Below are 20,678 nucleotides of genomic sequence, written 5' to 3'. Positions count from 1 at the left end.
GCCCCAGCCTGAGACAAGGACACGGGGTGCGCGAGGCGGCCCCCTCGTCCGCCTGCCGGGCCGACGCTTCTCCCCGAGGGACTTTCAGGGCCCTGGCCGCTCCGCCTTTTTCTTCGTGGGGCGTTGCCCTCGGGGACACTGCCCCGGCCAGCTGCTCATTCCTCGGCCCTCAGCTCAGAGGCCTTGCTCTGGGCTTCGGGAGGTACAGATCACGTTCCCCCGAGGTCACTGCAGGGAACCCAGGGCCAGGCTGTGTTCTAACACCTTCCAGATCACTGGTCCACCCAGGACCCCCGGCAGCCTGGCCCAGGGAGGAATGGGGAGTGCTGGGCAGGATGGAGAGGCCACCTGGCCGCCGCGGCAGGGGAGGACAGTGAGCACTTCTCAACCTCCCGAGTCAGCCAGGGCTGGGTGGGCGGCAGCCAGGGAGGACGAGGTTCCCCCTGGACAAGCCACATCTCCCTTGGCCACCAGGCCCTAGGTGGGCAGCACATTTTTCTGCTCTGGTGGGGGTGCTTCATGCCCCACAAACTCAAGGCACCTGAGTTCCCCTTGGCTCCTAGACCCACCATCACTCTGAGAACCAAAGAGAGAACTCTCCCTCCCTCAGGGCCTGCTGTCCTGGCATCCACTGGGAAACCAGAATTCAAGGACTGGTTCTTGCCCGGACTAGACAAAGAGGAGAAGCAGGGACCCCACTCAGCTGTGCACCTTTGGGATACCTTATTCTTAAGACTGCTCCTCCCTCCCCACGGCCTCAACCAGGAAGGCACAGTCCAGTGGACCCTAAGCGCTTGCTCTTTAATGTCACGTTCCAGCTTCCAGGCAGCCAGGTGGAAGACCAGGCAACAGCCTTGGGGCCTTGCAACACAGGTTGAAGTAGGGAGAAGGGGACTTCTTGGACCATCCTGTGCTCCCAACCAAACCAGGCATGGGAGGGGCTTGAGAGCATCAGATGAGGGCCTGCAGAGACCCTGTAGCCCCCCAGTGCAAGGCTGGGGTTAGTTTCCAAACTCCACCTGCAAGGAGGCTGCTGGGAGCCCTTAACATGAATCCCAGGCCTTCCTTTCCTCCGGCAGTCATGAAACCTGCTAGCACCCCTGGCTGGGGGAACAGCTGAGCCAGAGCAAGCTCCAACCCAGGGGGGCACCAGACAGGACAGTCCAGAGCCCAGTGGCTGTAAGTGCTCAGGGAAAAGGAAGAGGGGAGCACGGGAGGCTGCTCAGCCTTAGAGCCTCGGTCCGGCTTGGTGGGCTGGGTGGGTTCCCCAGGTGGCTAAGATCTTCCCCTCCAACCCCTCTGAGAGGCAGCTTAGGCCCTGAGCCACCCAGGTCCTCAGTGGCATGTTCACAGGCACCTAGAGACAGGCAGGGAAGGCACCCTCAAATGCCCAGGAGAGGCAGCGTGTCCATCCATTACTGTGCTGGGCCTCAGGAGGAAAGGGAGTCTTGCAGCTCCCCCTCACCTCCTGCTCCAAGCCTCCCCTGTCCTGCATCCTCTGGCTGCCTGACTTTTCCTGCTCACCTCTGGGCAATGTTGTCCAAGGACCGAAGTGGGAGGGAGGTGGGAGCTTCTGCAGGCAACACAGGGCCCCAAAAGGGGCATGAACCACACGGAGTGCTCCCCAGGGATCCCCCTACTCCCCTGGCTGGCAGCCCCTCTCAGGATGGCTTACCCTAGACCTGGCACAGTCCGCAGAGGCAAGTCCCACCCATGCCAGGCTCCTGTGCCCCTCCAGCTGCCCGCTGGGTCTCAGATGCTGGCACAGGAAAGGGCTGGACAGTCCCGTTAGCATGCCTGACTTTTCCTTCTTTATTAAATGACTGTTTCAAGATGTAATTACAGTTGAAAGTCACATGTTAGAAAGGATAGGTGCATTGAAGGCATAAGAGTGCTCATAGACCTGGCTCTCAAACTGGGGCAGGAGGGAAAAAGGAATAAAAAGGCATGAGCCGTGCAGCCCACAGGATGGACGGGCAGGGTGGGTGGACACAGCCCGAGCCCGGCCAAGCTGAGCCTCTGGGCTAGTGGCCCCGGGAGAGGCCTGGCTGAGCAGGCAGAGCTCCCCAAAGGGTCCCAGAAGCAGAGGGACTCCTGCCCTGCAGTCCCCAAGGCCTGGGCCCGTCTCCACTCACACACACGCCACCTACATGTGACGTCAGCCCTGAAAAGGTAATAGGAAAGTTCAGAACAAAAACAAAACCTCAAAAGTAAAAAGGCTACGTGTAGCAGAGTAATACCGGAAAGTTATATACACAGGTGGTGACGGCCCCTCAGACGTGTCCGGGTCACTCAGGGGGCACTGCAGGGGTCCCCCGTGACAAGTTACAGGGGCCTCAGTACACGGAGCTGTTCCGGATGCCGCAGCACAGCACCATGCTTAGGATCATCTCGAAGATCTGCGGGAAGGTGGCGGTGGGCACAGTCAGCACCGGGGCCCTGTGGGCGGGGCAGCCCAGGCCCCACCTGCCCTGCCCCCGGCTCACCATGATCACGGCGACCACGATGGCCGCGATGCCGATGAGGTACAGCTTCCCGGAGAAGAGCTCGTCAATCTTCTGGTGGCAGTCGTCCTGCAGGGGTGGCCATCAGGTGGTCAGGGGCCGGGCCTCAGCTCCCGGCCCCCTCTTGTTATGCAGCAATCCGTGGTCATCGCACAGAGCGCAGAGGGGGCCCACGGCCACGACACCCTGCCCACCTCAGGAGAGGCAGGCGTGGCAGCCGGGCCTCTGCCAGGTTTTTATCTTCCATCCATTTTACAACAACACAAAACACCCGGGACGCGTTGCCTGTGCCCTTTTTCACTTAGAGGTCACGATGACCGGCGTCTCTAGCGCCCTACAGTGTGGCTGGTGTGCACTGCCCAGATGATGTTACCGAGGCCTTGGTGGGCGATTTCCGCGGGGTCCTAACCCGGGTGGTCGGGGCCTCCGTGCCCACTAGTGTGCCAGTCACACTGTGGGACCTGGGTGCGCCTCCCCCCGCAGCTGCAGCGTCTTCATCCGAACACGCGGCACAGGGCGCCTGCCTCCTGGGCCAGACTGGGCCTCCCCGCGACCCTCCAGGCAAAGCCCTGACACAGGTCACGGCACTGCCTGGTGTGGCCGCTTCCCCGCCAGGGCCAGCCCGCCGCCCAGGGCCCCACCCCAGGGAGGACCTGTGCGTACCTTGAACAGGTCACCGATGATGTTGCCTGAGGGACACAAGTTGTTCTTCAGCACCGAGGTGGTCAGTTTGGACAGTGTGCTGGAGCCACAGCAGTCGAGCTGCAGAGACCGAGGGCGCCGCGGTCAGCCTTGGGCACGCGTAGGGAGACGGCAGCCCAGAGCTCCAGGGGACCCGAGGGGAGCCAGCCAGGGATACGCATCCCACCCCACCGCAAACGGGCCCGGGCCAGCCTTCCTCCCTGCTCAGCGGCCCCGAATACTCAGCCAGCCTGTCCCACAGGGCTCCCACCTGGGGACCAGCAGGGCCCCGAGTGCCCAGGGTCCACAGGCACTGCCTGTCCCAGGTCTGGGCTGAGGCAGGACTCGCCCCAGGAGAGGAACACCCCCGCCCGGGGTCCCAGGGCCCCTGTGCCCTGCCCACCCCCACCCGGCCGCACCGTCTCGTGGAAGGTCTTCACTACGGCCTTGGCATTGTTGGCGTCGTCGTCCACCACGGCCTGCTGCAGGGCCTGGTCGTAGAACTGCTTCACATCCTTGGCGATCTGGGGGTGGCGGGAGCAGGGTCACACGCACACCGGGACCATCCCCCTGGGCAGACATGCCCGGCCCCCGGGAAGGTACACCTCCAGGACAAACCCCGGAGGGCTGCGAGGCGGCCCTCGGGCCCGTCCTGCCGGAAGCCCCTGAGACCTTCCTGCCAGGTGAGCCCAGGAAGAGCCCAGAGAGCACCCCACAAACCATGGGCAAGATCACCCCATCCCCTGCAACATGAGGGGGCCCTCCCTCCCCTCCAGGCCCGTGGTGGGCGCAGGCTCACCTGGTCCTTGTTGACGAAGCCCCAGATGCCAGCGGCCACCTCGCAGGCGAAGAGAATCACCAGGCAGGTGAAGAACTGGGGGCCACACAGGAAGAGAACGGGGGTGGGGTGGGGGTCGGTCGGGGGGTGAAGAACAGGGTCAGGCTGTGGGCAGGCCCTGGCAGGGCGGGCAGCTTGGGGTTGGCCCCCCCATCCTTTCTCCTGCTCCCCATGGGTGTGCCTCAGTTTCTCCCACTGGTGGCAATGGCATAGGCTCCCCCTTCCTAGACCAGCCAGGCCCTGGATGGCACAGCCAGGCCTGAGGTCCCGTCGGTTGGTGGCATGCCAAGGACACCCGAGGCTGGCTTGGGTCTGAGACACTCCGTTATGTTTGTGGCTTTTTCAAAAAAGACAGAGAAAAGGCCACTTTGGAACAGACACGACAGAGATCAACCACAGTGGGATTTAATTTATAAACCGAAGGGGAAAATCAGGGAGCCAGACTCCCAGGAAGGTGCTGAGGCCGCCCCGTGAGCCCTGGTCCCGGCCGGCCCAGCAGGGGAGGCGCCGAGCTCCGTGTCCCAGCCTGTTGGGGGGAACCCGGCAGCCTCCCCCAGAGCTCCTGGTTCTGCCCCTCGTGCCAGCTCTGCCGCCTGCCCCCTCCTCGGCGCCGAACGCAGCTCCCGCCGGCCCGGGCCAGGCCGGCCCACCTTACCGTCCCCAGCAGGCACTGGGACTCCTGGATGGCCCCGTAGCAGCCCAGGAAGCCAACAAACATCATCACAGCACCCACGGCGATGAGGATGTAGATGCCTTTGGGGGAGAGGGGGACGCTGGTGAGCCGCCGCCCCAGACCTCCCCCAGCCGAGGCCACCACTGACTCTGGAGGGTCCGAGGCACCGACGCCCGCGTTGGGGGAAGACACGTGACGCTGTGGAGCAAGGGCCCTGCAGCCCAGCCTGGCTCGGCTGGCCACGTGCACGCCACTCTGTGCCTCAGTTTCCTCTCCTGTGACGGGAAGGACACCGTCGACGCCACAGTGAGAAGTGGATGGCACCGCGGGAGCACTGGGAGAACACCGCGATCGGTGCTTTACACAGACCGTGTACCTCTGTGTGTCCCGCCACGCTCGACCCGCACCCGCTCCCAGCCGCCTCCGGGGGTGCGGCCCTGAGACCCACCGCCTGTCTCAGCGTGGGGGGTGACGCGTCTGATGCTGCGTGGCCGGCCCAGCTGCTGGCCTGGGGGCGGGGGGTGGCCCTGGCTCTGGATGGCCGACAACTCCCAGCGCAGGCGTGTGGAGGGGAGCTGGGGCCTTGCTGGCCTCCCCCGTCCCCCCACCCCGTCCCACCGCACGGCAGCCCCTGCAGTTGCGCCGGGTCCCGGGGAAGCAGCGTCTGAACTGGTTGCTCTGTACGGCTGGGGTCAAATGGGCTCCTGGCACCCCAGCCCCCGAGTGCCGAAGCCTGCTGGACGGGGTGGCAGCCAGGGCGGCCTGCCCCGACTGCCCCACACTGAGGGGCCGGCCAGCACGTCCCTGGGGAGGCAGAAAGGGCCACCAAAGGGCGGGTGCACGTGGGCTGGGCTGAGTGCCCTGGCTGCCCTCGGGAAACGCCGGCAGTGTCTGTCCCGGGCCCTTCCACGCCCCGTCCCTCAGCAAGCTGGGCACCTCCCCCGGCTGCCACGGCAACAGTGAAGGCAACGGAGCCTCCTCCACATGGCCAGGCCCCTCGTCCCCTGCCTGGTCAGCCCCGGGGAGAAGGCGCCTGGGGCCAGGGCCCACCGCCAGCTCAGAGCCCGCCCAGATCTGGGGCTTGGCCTCCTGCCGGCTGGAGGCTCAATACCCTGGGCCGGGTCTTCCCCTCCTTAGGCCCATCCTTGAGGTGTAGTGGGCCCCCCGGGTCCCCTCCCCTGTGGCCCTAGGTCAGGTTCAGCAGGGCGGAGGTGAGGGGGAGCCCAGCAGCCCCTCTAGGCCTGCCCCACCCGGCCTGCAGCATTGCAGGGCGGGGGTCCGAGGGAGCCCGGCAAACCCGCCCGGTCCCCGGCCCTGGACAAAGAGCCTTTGTGGAGGTTGCATCTGCTCCCGCCAGCCCACGCTGGGGCAGCCAGCAGCTCTGCCAGGCCGACTCTGGGATGGGCAGGGACGTGGTGGCCAGAGGGGATCGGAGCAGCCCCCACCCACTGGGGACATGGCAGAGCCCATATCCCGGGGTAGCAGCCCTGCTGTCCAGTGACCAACCCGCCGGGTGGTCCCGGCTCCCCTGGGGGCGGTTTCCCCAGCACCAGGGAAGCCGTAACTTAGGACAGGTGGGTGGGCAGCCCCAGGGCTCGAGGCCTGTTGTGGCCCATGGGGGTGCCACGTGGTCAGACACCTGCTTCCAGCACCAGCCTTGCCTGGCGCGCTGGAGCCAGCCCGGCAAGCCCCTCTCCCATGGCACTACCGCCCTGCTGGAGCCTGGCGCAGCCCTGACCCCTGCCCTCGCCCCAAGCAGCCCCGGCCAGAAGCTAGGTGACCCTGTAGCTCCTCTCTGGCCACACCAGGCCAGGCACTGACCTGTGGGCAGAAGCTGCCCCAGCCATGAGGTTCAGCCACTGCAAGCCAAGGAGAGTGACCCCTTCCAAAAACGCCCGCCCTGGGACTGCCTAACTCCACCACTGGCAAAGCCACACCCATGGCACCCAGGTCCTGGGGAGAGGACTCTTGGGAACTTGGTGGGCAGAGGCTGCCGCTGCCCCCCGGACAGGAGGGCGAGGAACATGGCCATGGAAACTGCGTCAGCTCCTCTGGTGGCCCTGGAGGACAAGACCCAGGCTTGCTGGGAGGGTACCCCCAATTCGGACCAAGCACCCCAATTATCTGGGGAGGAGGGGCCTCCCAGGGGAGAAACAGCCCTCAAGGGTTCAGAGGATACTGGCCGGGCCCTCTGACACGTGGGCAGAGCTGCCAAGGATGCCCGGCCCCCGTGCGCAGGGGGCGATGGTCTCCACACACGCCCTGGGCGGGGCAGGCTTCCCCTCCCTCCCCCTGGCACTCACACCTGTGAGGGCACCCCCCACACCTCGGGCCAGGACCCACTGCCCGCCGCAGGCTCCAGTCTCTAGGGAGGACAAGGCCGGATTGACGGGCCTACAGGGGAGGGGAGAGGGAGTGGGCAGCCACGTGACCAGGGTGTCTAGGAGGGATGTTGAGTGGCCTCCTGGGGCCCTGGTCAGCAGCCAGGCCAAGCAGGACTCCACCAGGTCTGCGGGCAGCTGCCCCCCGAGCCGGGAGCCCTGAGGCCTGGGATACACATGCCGCCTGCCCTGCCGCCCACCCCTCAGCCTGCGGGGACAGCAGGACGTCCTGGAGGCCCCTCCTTTAAAGGACAGAAACATCTCAACAAAGACTCCCAGAGAGCTGCCAGGGGCATCAGGAGGAGGGGTGCTGCTCCGCACGGGACAGTCCTCCTCCTCCTCCTCCGCCACCCCTGCTCCTGGGCGGGGCAGGCAGCCCAGGCCCCCACTCGTGGCCTAATAAGGCAGCAAGGTGCGGCTGCCTGCCGGGGCGGCTGAGTCACGCCAGCCTCCCGGCCTCTGTCTCCATCCCTCCCTGCTCCGGGCTCCAGCTGCCTCAGCTGCTCTGGGGCAGCCCAGGCCCCCAGCCCCACCCCTCCCCAGGGAGCCTCCCCCAAAATACCACACGTTAAAATAAGCAAGGTCTTGACACGGCTCCCCCCATCTTGCCAGCTGCGCCCTCCTGCCCTGGCTCAGCCCAGAGGTGCCTGGAGGGGCCCCCACACACCACAGGCCCGTCTCCCGCTCACCCCTGCCGCCCAAAGAGCCCTTCCTGGCCAGCTGCCTCCCTGCCCAGCACGCGCCACACCCCACTGCCTCTGTCACCCCTTGTCCTACCCTCAAAGCCCTCCCTGACCGCCTGTCACCTGCCGGGGGCACCGTGAGCTCATGGTCAGTCCCCCCCCAGGTGGGCACTCACCTACGTAGAAGGTGTTGGGTGCTGGCCTGTCTCCCAGCTCCAGATAGAGGAGGTTGGTGGTCTGCGGGTCATGGCGGAGCCACAGGGCCACGCCTAGGATCACACCTCCGGCCAGCTGGGAAAAGAGCAGGAACCAAGTCACACGCAGCCTGCAGCACTGTGGGAGTGTGACCGCGCCGTGCCACCGTCCTGAGTGGCGCCCCTACTGGGCGGAACTGCCTGTCGGCTCTGCGGCCTGGTGTCCGAGATGCCCCAGGGAGCCCTGGGAACCGGGCGCCACGTGGCGGGTCTTTCGGCGCCATCCCCTTGGAGCCCGGCCCCCACCAGCACCTGTGAGTGCAGCTCAGGGCAGGGTGGCCGGACAAGGGGCGGCACACGAGTTAGATGTGCGTCTCAGACACATGACCGGACGCTTCCTTAGCGTAAGTGTGTCCCAGACACTGGATGAAATATCTTTAAACACCAAATTGTAAATGGAACTCCTGTATTTTCTTCTGCTAGATCTGGCCAGAGCCACACCCACCGGACCTGCGCACCCCAGGGACTACCGAGCCCTCCCCCCGGGGGTGGTACCAGCCCAACAGTCCTGGGCTTGTTTGGGGACTGCCTGGGGAACGCTGAGAGCCCCGGGGTGGTGGGAGCTCAAGCCTCTGCTGCCAGGACAGGGGTGGGGGTGTGGTGCCGCTGGCCCTGTGGGTGGTGGCATCCAAGGCCCTCGGTGGCCTGTGTGACAAATCCCCACTGCTGTTGGCGCTGGGAAGAGACACTCTAGCAAGGAAGGAAGCGGCGCTGGGGCCTTCAAGACAGGCGGGAGGAAGAGGCTTAGCCTGGCACGCGGGGCCTGCGCACACACGCCCAGCTTTGCCAGGTGGGGTCTGCCATGAGGCTCGGCCACCCTGGGCATCTGACCAGCCAGGCTCGGCCCCTCCCTCCCGGGGGAGAGGTGTCACAGCCTCATCTGCCAATGCCCCTGGACTAGCACACACACGGCACCTCTCCAACACGTGGCCCCTGTGAATGACCAGTGACCCCGAGCCCTGCCTGCCCCACGCCAGCACCCCTCGGCCGCTGCCCGCAGACGCTCCTCCCTGGTCAGATGGGCGGGGGCCCCTTCAGATCCCTTCTGGGGTTTCTTCCAGCCCCACACCCCTCCTGCGGTCTGGGGACACTGCGTTCCAAGGACAAGGACAGCCAGTCAGTTCCAGGGTCCGTGGGGAGTACGGAGGGCCAGGCTTTAGCCCGTCTCCCTGGAAGGACATCGTGAGAATCACCTGAACCTGGTCCTGGCAGGGGCCGCCGGGGAAGGGTGCACAGGGGAGCAGGCACAGGGGGTGAGCACGCAGGGGGCCTCGGGTGGGAGCGCCTGGGCAGGTCCCGTCCCCTGTGCAAGCAGGGCCAGCCACTGAGGCCTCGCCACGCCAGCACTGGCTGCTTCTGGACACTGAGCCCACCACAGATCCGGGGCCACTGGTCAGATGCAGAAGGGAAACCGAGACCTGGGCCCGAAACACCACCTGGCAGCCCCGCTCTTGCCCCAGGGGCCCAGCGGGGCGGGGGAGGGGTGTGCTCAGCAGAGCGGTGGGAAGTTCAGGCCCCAGCAGCACGGCCCACCCCCGGGAAAGCCCACAGGGGCCCTGGGGACTCCCTGCGCAGGCAATGGGGGAGGTGTGGGCTCCGCAGCTGGCCCGTCCCCTCAGACTCCTGCTGCCAACCCCACCCCAGGCCTCCCGAATGGGGCCTGGCCTAAAGGAAGGCCAGTGGGGTCTGCGGGTGCCGGCAGCTGCGGGCTCTCACCCTCACAGGGACTGTGGGTGGCAACCCTGGCAGGACCACCAAGCCCCCTCTCTGGGCAGCCCCGCCACAGGGGTTGGCGCTGTGGTTTCTCAGCCCCTTCCTGGTAGGCCGCGCCCCAGCCGCTCCTAGGGGAGTTTGAACTCAGTTTTCAAACTTTGGTTGGGGGGGAGGGGCCCCGGCTCTCCCCACTGGGCCGTGGAGGTGCGTGACGTTGGGGCCCACGGCGGAAACCATCTGGCAGCTGGGACCCCAGTGTGCCCCTCATATGACAAGGTCTCAGGTGCAGACAGCCCGGCCTCCTCTGTGCCTGTCGCTCCCATGGGGGCCGGAGGGCGGCCGGGGTGGCCCCGGCGGGGAGGAGGAGGTGGCAGGCTGAGGGTTGCTGTGGTAACCCTGGCTTCCTCCAGCGGCTCTGAAAACATCACTTATTTTGTTTTGAATCTGTGTTCCAGAGATCGCTGTGAGACGTTCCAGGATGGAGGGGGGCAGGTGCATGGGGGAGCCCTGGCCCCATCCTGCCCTCTGTGGTCACAGAGACCTGGTTACAGCCGTGACTCAGCTGCGGAAGCCGTGGGGCTGCTGCCAGGCCGCCATCCTCCTGTGCCTCAGTGTCCCCATGCGCAAAGCAGAGCTGTGCTCGAAAGCCCCTCCATGGGTGCCAATCGCAGCCCACGCCCTCCGTGGCTGCGCAGGGACCACCCCGTCTTCCTGGGCAGCCGCCCTGGCCCCGCGGTGTGAGGGATCCCATCTAACAGGCACGTGGTCCCGGCCCTAACGTGAGCGCGAGCTGCTAACCCAACCTGGGGCCCGTGGACCTCAGGCCAAGCCGCCCGTCTGGCTCTGCTTGGGGAAGGGGCTTTCCGCTCAATCGCCCGGGCTGGGGGGAGGCTGCCCCCAGGCCCTCCCCGGGGAGGGTGACAAAGAAGCCGCCCAGCCACAGGGTAGGGAAGCCCACCTGAGGGGCCGTCAGAGAGGAGGAGCCTCCAGGTCAAGGAGGGGGCTCACGGGGGCTCCAGGGACGCTGTGGGGGTGGAGAGCACGTTCATGCTCCTGATGGTGGTGACAGTTTCTCTGGGGACAAATATGTCAAAACTTACTGAGTTGTACACTTTCAATATGTGCATTTCCTCTGTGTCCATCAGAGTGTGATTAAGTGGGATTAAATAAAGCTGTCTGAAAAAGCCCCGCACCCCCAAACCCCCGACGACTGAACTCCTCAGGGGTCAATGTTTGCTCCGGGCCCCAGAGAGCGCAGGCTGCCCTCCGGGCTCTGGGCGGGAGCTGGCGCTCGGGGCTTTCTGTGGCCAGCAAGTGTCGTCAGACACGCTCAAGTCCAGTTCCTGGAACTGCGGTTCGCAGAAAGCAAAGCCAGGAACGTGGGTGACGGCGGGCACGCGTGTCAACTACAGAAGAGAGCCCAGCGCTGGTGGGAACAGGGAGTGACGGGTTGGCTGAAGGCCCGGAGCACGGACGTGAAGCGTGACTCGAGGACCTGCGGCCGGTCCCGTGGCCTGGCTGACCCCAGGCTCACTGCAGCCTCTCTGTGCCTCCGGAACCCTCTCGCGTACACGAGGAAACAGGCACAGAGGCCGATACCCAGGGTGTCCAGCGCGGAGCTCTCGACGGTGCTAGCGACTGTCACCACGGTTGGGTTTCATAAACAAAAGTCGTCCCTCTCCCCACAGACGCCTCCCTGCCGAGAGCCCACCCGTCAGCATGGCACCGCCACCTGCCCCTGCCTCCCGAGACACCCCACGCCGCGTGGGGGCCGGGCGGCTCTCAGGAAAAGGCCCGAGTCACGTGCTGGGGTTCCCGGAGGGCCCCGCGCGAGGGTGCAGACACAGAAAGGAGTGTGCGTAACTCCGCGAAGATTCTGTTTCTGTTTCCTTCTTTCTCCTTCCTGAGAATTAATAAATAACAGAGCAGCTCTAGCCAGCGGCTGCCAAGCACACAGGGTTCCTGCCCAGCCTGTCTGCTCGTTCCAGAAAGCGGCTACAAGGGAGCAAAGGGAGCGGGTGCTGCCCGGGCAGACCTGGGACAGCCCCCCCCCACCCCGTGCCAGCCGCCACTGCCCCCTCCCCCGAGCCCGGACAGCCAGGCGCTGCGGGGCCAGGGGCGCTGCCCTCCAGCACACACGCCCACTGCCTCAGCAAGGGACGGGGATCTGGTCGCCCCCACCAGCCGGGCCAAGTGGCCACCCTGCATCCCGCCCACACGTCTGGGGGAGCGAGAACGGCACGCGTAGGCTCGCCCCCCCCCCCCGCCCCAAGCAGCAGCCGAGCGTCCCTGAGTCTCCAGCCCAGACCTGACCTGGATGCTCTTGGAGAGGGGGCTGCCAGGCAGGGGGCACGCTGTGGGCCTGGGGGGCTGCAGGCCCTGTGCCTCCTCACTGCCACCTGGGGGGTACAGGTACGTGCTGGGAAATGCACAGAAAATGCCCACTTGGCTCGGCCAGTGTGAGGTGCTGGGGGCCTGAGAGCCCCTCCTGGGAGGACAGGAGGGCCAGGGACGGGAAGGACAGAGGAAGTCCCTTCAGGGACGCTGGGACAAGCCAGAGCGAAGAGTCCCGGCCAGGATGCTTTCAGGATGGGACGCCGGGGCGCCGGGGGCGCAGGTGCTGATGCCATGGGGGAGGGGAGCTGGGTCCCTGCAGGCCAACCCCTCGCTCTCCCCCCACGAGGGGACAGGGCCCCTCAGGCCTTCCCAGGAAGCCGCAGCTGCCCCTGCGACGGGCCCAGGCGGGAAGGAAGTGTGGCGGGAAGACCAGGAATCCTCACCTCGGTCAGGAAGTGGAAGCTCCACTCACGCGGCCCCTGGCCTCAGGAAGCCGCCTGTCCCAGCATCTAAAAATAGATGCCAGGCGAGGTCGCTGGCCCTTCTGGAACCTGCTGGCCAGAGGACGTGAGGGCCCCTTCCCGCAGGGCCAGGAGGTGAGCACAGGCTTGGGGGACACTCCGCTACCTCTCAGGGCTGGGGGTGGGCACAGGCGCCCTGAGCACCAGGCCCCTTCCAGGCCACACCTCGCACCTGCTCCCGGACCTGCATCTGCCCCTCCTCTGGGAAGCCCCTCTGCCCCCTGGGCCCTGCGAGGAGGCGCACGTGGACACAGACCTGCTGGGAAGGACACAGGGCAGCTGTGGGGTGTGGCCAGCGCCCCCAGAGCCGTGTGCTTCAAAGGAAGAGGTCTGGCTGGGCCAGCAGCCCCCAGCGAAGGTGACTGGAGGTGGGTGCGTCTCAGGCAGGGACCAGCGAGTGGGTGGAAGAGCCCCAGGGCGCCCGCGTGTCTGCCCAGCAGCAGCACCTGGGAGGCCGCCGGGCACTGCCTGGCCAAGGGCTGGTACCTACTCCCACCCGGGCGAGGACACCAAGACACTCCAGACAGTGGCACTGGTTGTCAGCCACCTCCTCCTGCTGTCACTTGGGAACCTCAGTTTCCTGATCGCCCCAGTGACCCTGAGAACACCCCAGCACACTGGAGGCCGTGGGGTCGGCTCCCAGCCCAGTGCCTGCCCGGTACAGAGGAGCACTGCTTCGGGGACAGAGGGCGGGACTGGGGGAGCAGGACACTGTGAGGGGGTGAGCCCCCCCACCCTGGGCGGCACGGGTGAGTCTGCGCCTCCCAAACCACTGCCCCCTGGAAGCTCCTGGGCCCCCCCTCTAGAGCTCCAGGCTCAGGCCCCCAGCCCCCAGGACTAGAGCCCAGGGAGGGCAGGCGGCCAGGGGCCTTCACTGACGACCGCCCCGCCCCGGCCAGGGTGCCCCCAGCAGCCCCCGAAGCTGGCTGTGAGCTGCGGCACAGAATCAGCCACGGTGCCTGACCACCAACCACAAGCAACCGCCCAGGAAAGCCGTTACAGGGCGCCCGGACTCGCCCCGAGAAGTTAACGACCCAGGCCGATGCGGCCCCGGCACCACAGGACGCCCCGGGGGGCCGCCCAGCACCCACCCCCTCCGCGAGGCACAGTGACCTGAGCCTTCTTGTCTTCCACACTCACCGCAGTACTTGGGGACAGAGAGAAAGAGGGAAGCGTTCACTTCCCACGCTAGTAAAAGGGGCGCATCTCCAGAGAAGGGGGCGAGGCAGGCGGTGTGGGGGGTGTGAGCCCCAGGCTCCGGCCAGGCTGGCTCCCTGTCTCCGGGGCCTGTGTGGCACTCAGCCTGGCTGGGGCACCCTCACCACCGACTCCACGCACTCACGAGGTCCGGGCCCCTGGCCACCCAGCCCTTGCCAGATCTTGCCCCTGGGGGCAGCTGCCAGGGCACCTGGAGTGAGGCCCAACCCCCAGCTGTGGGCCCCGCCTTGTGCAGGGAGCTGCCCCCCCTGGGGGCCCACCCAGAGGACCCCCAAGTGGTCTCCTAGGACTCAGCATCTGCCCTACAGCCCACCGGTGGAGAGGCTTCTTAGGTTAGGCCCAGAAGTAGAATGTGTGTGTGTGGGGGGGGGCACTCAATAAGTACAGAAGCTTCTGGAAGCTGCCCAGCAGGCGGGTCCCACCCCATCTCACTGCACAGGCAGGAATGACTCAGAGGCGAAGGCTGCTGGGGGCCATTTGTGGGTGAGCCAGGCTCTCCGTGCAGAAGAGGGGTCCCGGGGACAAGGTGGACACCTCCAAGGCTGGAAGACCCGCCAGCACTGTGTGCCCGGCCTGGGTCACAGGGGTCAGGGCCAGAGCAAGGGGCACCTGGCCTCTTCCCAGCCCCACCCCTACCCAGGGTCCTTCCAGAACCCTGATCTGCTCCCTCCCTTGGGTGCCCGGGCTTTAAGGCTTATTAATTCGATGACCGGATCGATGACTGGAGGTTTCCTGACCGGATTTCAGGTACTGAGATGGGGCACAGGGGTGGGGTGTGTCCTTGTCTGGGCTCAGAGACAGTTATGAGGGCGGGGTGGACTCGATTCTGCAGGCAGAGCTGACCTGGGGCTGCGGGGTGGGGGCGGGAGCCAGCCCCTCACACCCAGGGAAGGAACTGGGGCTCTGAGGCACCCGCTCTGGTACCAGAAGGGAGGGTGGGCACCGTGTGGGACCAGAGCAGAGCCAGCCAGGAGGGGGGCCGGGGTCCTAGGCCCCCCAGCTCCTTGTTTGAGGGCCGTACCCCTTCCTGCTTGAACACCTGCACCGGGCCAGTCTGCCCCAGAGACAAACCACAGACTTCCTCTCTGGATGGGGCCTGGCCGGCCGTTTCCCCAGAGCTGGGCAGCCAGACAGCCTGGGGGAAAGTCCACTCCCCCAGCTCCATGAAGCCAGGCACAGGAAGTCCCCGCCCCCACCCAGAGACGCCTGGGTTGCAGCCTGGGCTGCAGCCCCTCTCCCGGAAGGATGGTGACAGACTTGCTAAGTGACAGTCATGTGCTGTCTGGAAGCGAGAATTAAATGCCAGGTAGCACGGCTTCTAATCAGTCTCCTCAAGGCTTCTAATCAGTCTCCTTCCTGGCCGGGTCTGGTCGACAAGGCAGCCACCAGCTACATTAAGTTGGAGGAGCAGCCAGTCCCAGGCGGGGGATGCTGCTCTTGTCCCCGCAGGGTCTGGTGGCACCTCTCATGCACTCCCTGGCCAGCCCGCAGGGAGAAGGCTATTGTCATACCCATTTCACAGATGTGGCAGTGAGGCTCATGCAGGCCAGGCACCTGGCTCTCCTGCCCTGCCCCCAGCTGTCCCTCGAGGTCTCTGGAACCCCCGAGGGATGGGATTCCCATGCTGCCCGGCCAGGGCCTCCGCACTGTCTCCCTGCCCCAGCCCCTGCCTCCCAGCCACGCACAGCCAGGCAGGAGGCCAGGGAACCGCTGGACCCCAAAGCAGGCTCTAGTCGGGGCAGGCCGAGTGCACACTGCCCGGGGTCCGTGGAGAGCCGGGGGTGTGAGTGAGCTTGTGTGCACAGGTGAGCGTGTGCACAGGTGAGCGTGTGCATCAGTGCACAGGCTGCCTCTGATGCCTCCGCCTCCTCCCCCAGGGGAAGCATTTTCCTCTCTAAAATGGAACTTTTAAAAAGTGCCCCATCCAGACACCCACTGTCGACCTCTTCCTCCGCCAGCCTCCTCCTGCCCGCCCAGCACTCGCCATGTCTGGGACAGCCTCAGGTCCTCCAGGCCCTGCAGGGCGCCTGCAACCCGCTCCCCAAGGAAGCTCCCCAAAGTGCTTCCTACTCTGCGGCTGGGCTCGCCTTGGCAGAGTTCCCCTTGGACGCCATGCCAACATCCACTCCAGAGCCCCCCCTGCCAAGCCCCTCCGTCAGCACTTAGGGCACTGGCTAATCCACCAACGGCCTGAGACAGGGGCCCTGAGGACCCCACTGTGGAGGGGAGGAAGCTGAGGCCCAGGACCAGAGTAATGGCGTGGGGCCTTCACCAAGGCCCAACCCCCTGGCACCGAGCTCTCATAGGACAAGCCCTGTGATGCCAGGGGCAGAGGGGGCTCCACCGGGGTGGTGGCCACAAGCACGGCCCTGCTCAGCCCTGGCTAGGCAGGGCCCACGTGGGTGGCGGGTCCACAGGGACTGTGGCCGGAAGCAGTTCTCAATGCTCTGCACTGGGCGGGCCCCTGGGAGGGGAGGGGCCGGCCTCAGTAAAGAGCGCCTGGGGATGGGATGGGTTCGGCCTCCACCCCAGCTGCTTGGGAAACTACCAGCCTGGGCAGGACAAGCTCCCCGGGAGTTGCCCAGGAGACCTCCCAGCTGGGCAGGTGGGAGGGACTCACCAGTACTGACAAGAGGGCAAAAACCCACTTCTGGAGAAGTCCCTTCCTCCGCCTACGCTTCAGCTGTCAGCCCCACACCCAGGCTCTCCTTTGGGGGCCCGGGCAGGGCCAGCAGAGGGGTGGTCCCGCTAGCCTGGGCAGAAACAGGCAAACGCCAGGCAGCACTGGTGCTCCTCTGCGGCCCAGGCCCCAGGGCCATGCCTGGGCAGGGCAAGCCCACCCCAGCCAGCTCGCTGCTCCCACTCCCAGGGCATAGCAATGGCCACAGTGACGTCCCACTGGTGTCCCCAGGCGGGCCGTGCAGCAAGGTGGGCTTGGGGAGGTGGGACGTGAGCCCCCACTCCACTCTCAGCTGGGAGTCCAGCCCCGTCTCTGTCCTCCCCCCCACCCCCCCACAATGATCCACGCTGGGGTCTTCAGCAGTCTAGATGGAAAACAGATGTCCCCAGTCCCACACACGGGCTGCAGGGGCCATTTCAGAAGTTTGCCCTCCCTGCCCCAACTGGAGAAACACACGGTCCACTGGGACGTCGACTCCTCCCTGGGAAGGGGATGGCAGCCTGGGGGCCCGGGAGGGGCTTGTGGTCACTACAAGGGGCCCAGCCAAGGGGAGGCAGGGCACAGCCACTCAGTCCTTCTGGGCCAAGAAGGACTCTCCACCCCATCCCCAATTCCAGCGCTGACAGGAAATGGAAACAAAAGGCAAAAGCCCCATCAATCACGTCCCCGTCGGGAAGACGGGTCAGCCCAGAGCAACTCTTGGCAGGAGACCGTCCTGCACCCAAGCGGGCACCCAAAGAGGACTGACGCGTGGGCACCGCCTTGCACAGTGGAGACTTGGGCACCCGCTCCGGGAAGCAGGCCCTGGTGCTCGGAGACCCACGGGTCTTTGGGGCCACCCTTTGCCTTGTGCCAACTCAGAACCGCCCGGGCCCCTCCCTTTAAAGCCCCCACAACCCCCCCCCCCCCGGGGCAAGGCCAGGGCTGGAATCTGTCTGGGTGCGGAGAGGGAGACGGTTCCCAGGAAACGAGGCCACCATGGTGCAGGCACCCCAGCACGCGGGACATCCCGGGCACCGTGAACTCCCTGTCGCGCGCTCCGCCCGAAGCCCGACCCTCAGGGCGGTCCCCAGGGTGGCGACAGCAGACGGGAGGGTGGGCTGGGGATGGGGGAAGAGTGGGGCGGACGGTCCCCAGGGCTCCGGCGGAGAGTGCGCGTCCCCCCATCCAGGGGCGGTGGCCCTGATGAGCTCATGGGGGCGGGGCGCCCGAAGTCCCGCCCTCAAGCCCCCCTTCGCCCCGTGAAGCGGGTGGTCCCCGAAACTGCGGCAAGAGGGGATTCACGGCCCCTCCTGGCCAAGGGGCGGCCGAGCGCGCGGCTCCCGGCGCGGCCACAGCACGAAGCGGGAGCGCAGCGGCGGACCCGACGCCCGCCTGGCCGCAGGGGCCTGGAAACTCGGCTGGCAGCCCCCGGCCCCTCCGTCGGGGGCGTGGCGTCCCCGGCGACCCCCCAGCCGCGCCGGGAGCCCACAGGTGGCGCCGCGACTCGGCAGCCCGGGGCCTAGCACGGCCGCCGGCCCGGCCGCGGAGGGGTGCGCCGCCCCCGGCCCGGCCAGGCCCTCCCGCCCTCCGCTCGCCCGCGCTCACCCAGAAGACGAAATTGAAGACGAAGAGCAGGTACTTGATGCACTTGGTGCAGCCCTCCACTCCCATGGCGGCGGCGGCCTGGGGCGCGGGCCGGGCTGCGCGGCGGGCGGGCGGGCGGCCGGGATCCGGCGGACGGGCCGGGGGCGGCCGGGACGGGGGCCGGGCGCGGCGAGCCGGACGCGGGGTGCTCGGGGTGCGCGGGGCGCGGGCGCGGACGGCCTGGCCGGGGAAAGCGGAGGGGTCGCGGCCGCTGCTGCGCGCTCGCTCTCTGGCCGGGCGCGCGCCCCGCTCCGCGCCGCTTATAGGCCGCCGCGCCCCGCCCCCCGCAGGCCCCGCCCCGGCCGCCCCTCCTCCCGCCTCCCGGGCGCTGGGGCGCCGCAACCGCCCCGGCGCAGCGCGCGCACTTCGGGGTTCCGGACCTACGCGCCGCCGCGGCCTCGGGCCTGGGTGCACTGTGCAGGGGTGGGAGGCGACCCCGCGCTGCGGTCCTCCGAATCACCCAGGGGGTGGCGGCGGAGCCGCGCCTGAGGACAGTGCAGCGCTTCATCTCAGGCGCCTCGGACAATCCGGGAGGGCTCCCTGGAGAAGGTGATGCGCCAGCGGATGGCTTTGCAAAGATAGTGCTTTGCTTGCAGCGCTCTTGTGGGTGGGAGCCTGGGTAGGCACGAGGCCCCGAGAGTCAGCGGGGGTGTCCGCATGACAGTCCTAGAACGCGATTACAGGCAGCCAGTCCCTTGTCCCGTGGAAAGGGTGACTTGCTGACCCCAAACACGTGCTGGCGTGTGTACCCCGCACTCTGGCTCGCTGCTTTGGGCCAGTGAGGATGTGGAGCCTGGTTCAGAGAGGGAGGGGCGCTTTCTCGCAGGGTGAAGGGGTGGAGGTTCTCCACGTCCTCCCCAGGAAAACTGATGGGCCCTGGGGCTGCTTTGTGGGCAAGGGCTCCCCTGGGGGGGCCAGGTCGGGAGAGCTGTCCTTTACCGCGCTCTGGTCCCTCTTAGCAGAGCACCGTCTGTCCTGCGCTGCCCCGCAGAATTGCAGTGACGGGCGTTTGTGTCTGGCAGCTCTCCCGCACAGTGGCTACCGGCCACCAGAGTGTGGCCACAAGGAACTGAATTTTTCATTGTGTTTCATGATAACTTAAATTTAAATAGCCTGAGTGGCCACTAGCTAATGCTGGTCAGAGCAGCTCTGTGGTAATCATCCATGCTCTACTCCTGTAGTTTTCTTGGTGATTAAATTTGTAAATTTGTAAATTTGTTTTGGCTTAATGCTTGCAATAGAGCTACAAGCACAAGTTGATACCCAGTTTTATGTTTTGTGCCTGCCAAGTACCATTATAAGAAAAGAAACTGAAGTGTTCACTGGGGGGTTTGCAAGGAGTCTTTCTGAGTAACAGGGGCACAAGAGGCCTACAGTGTGGGGAAGCGTTTCGGTGATGTCCTGGGTGCCTGCTGTCCCCTCGGCTCCTCGCTGTCCCCAGTGATGAGGACACTGCCCCCCAGAGGTGTGGGCTGTATCCTCGGCAGGGGGAGGCGGAGGGAGACGGTGACCTCACGCTCAGGGAGTGGGAGGAGGGGACAGATCCATGCACACGGTGTCCTTGGTCCACCAACCTCCAAAGCAGGTCACGCCAGCCCTCGGCCTGCTTGTTCTGTCCCCTTCTTCAGTCATGCGTCAGATATTTAGCGGTGCCTGCTGTGCACCAGGCGCCGTTCCAGGCACCGGCTGTGGGGAGCCAGGCAACTGGACCCCTCCTCTTGAGGACCTTGGGCTCTGGTGGGGGACAGTTGTCATGCCCGTCCTATCAACGCTGGAGGGAGGGAATTCCTAGGATGCCTGAAAGAGGGCACGGGGGCACCCCTGCAGTGTGGGCTCGGAGCAGCAGCCAGGCAGGGCCGGAGGAGCATTCCAGGAGGAGAGGTGAGGCTGGGGGAGCAGAGAGGAGGCTGGGCTGGGCGCAAACAGAGCAGGGGAGAGGGCCAGACGCTGAGGCCAGGTGGGTGGTGGGCTGGGCAGGCGGTGAGTTGGGCAGGCGCGTGGGCTGGCGTCGGGGCCTGAAGGCCAGAGTGGGCTGCAGCAGGGTGACTTCTGGACTGAACGGGGTGGGGCAGCAGCTAGAACTGGCCACAGGTCCCTGGAGACTCGCTGGAGGTTGGGCTTTGAGGGTTTATGGGGCCACCAGGCAGGGCTGGCACCTGTCAGCCCCACATCTTAGGTGTCCTTCCCAGCGGCCCACCAGCTTGACCTCATGAGGACCTTGGGGGACCCCTGACCGACAATGGCATGATTGTGTCACTGTCATTCTGGGGCAAGTGGGCACCCAGGGGGCGCAGTTGGGCCTAGTAGAGCTTCTGTCCTGGCTCCAGGGCACTGTGGACAAATGTGGGCTGTGTCAGAGGATGAGCGAGAGAGAGGGAAGGGCGCTTGCCTGGCAGTCGTGCCTGGGATAGGAGACCCCCTCGCTGGGCTCCCCTGGCTGGGCAGGCCCTGAGAGGACTGACTGCCTGGGGCAGGTGGGGCTGCTGGGTTGTCCAGGATTCTTCCCCTCCACGTGACCTGGGCTGGTTCCTCAGTCTCCCCATCTGTAGGGCAGGTGAAGGGCAGCAAT

The 20,678-nt window shown here is 66.3% G+C and overlaps 1 protein-coding gene across 4 annotated transcripts; it reads right to left on the bottom strand.

Annotated features, from left to right (window-relative positions):
• Positions 1-1,792: 1,792 nt before the first annotated feature.
• Positions 1,793-18,731, bottom strand: CD81 (CD81 molecule). 4 transcript variants are annotated; one of them, XM_069471822.1, is made up of 8 exons: positions 18,627-18,731; positions 7,937-8,051; positions 4,679-4,776; positions 3,985-4,059; positions 3,605-3,709; positions 3,168-3,266; positions 2,487-2,573; positions 1,793-2,399 (listed from the first exon to the last, which is right to left on the bottom strand). In XM_069471822.1, the coding sequence occupies exons 3-8, from the start codon at positions 4,742-4,744 to the stop codon at positions 2,337-2,339; spliced, it is 495 nt and encodes a 164-aa protein (XP_069327923.1). In that variant the 5' UTR covers positions 4,745-4,776; positions 7,937-8,051; positions 18,627-18,731; the 3' UTR covers positions 1,793-2,336. The 4 variants fall into 4 exon arrangements, with proteins under 4 accessions (XP_069327923.1, XP_069327921.1, XP_069327922.1 ...); XM_069471820.1 differs by lacking the exon at positions 18,627-18,731 and adding an exon at positions 18,071-18,325 and having other exon boundaries at positions 3,985-4,185; XM_069471821.1 differs by lacking the exon at positions 18,627-18,731 and adding an exon at positions 18,071-18,323.
• Positions 18,732-20,678: the final 1,947 nt, after the last annotated feature.

Source organism: Eulemur rufifrons, chromosome 6, assembly GCF_041146395.1.
Source record: "Eulemur rufifrons isolate Redbay chromosome 6, OSU_ERuf_1, whole genome shotgun sequence".
Taxonomy (NCBI): Eukaryota; Metazoa; Chordata; class Mammalia; order Primates; family Lemuridae; genus Eulemur; species Eulemur rufifrons.
Note: the sequence above shows the minus strand (reverse complement) of the source record. Positions and strands in the feature narration are given on the sequence as shown.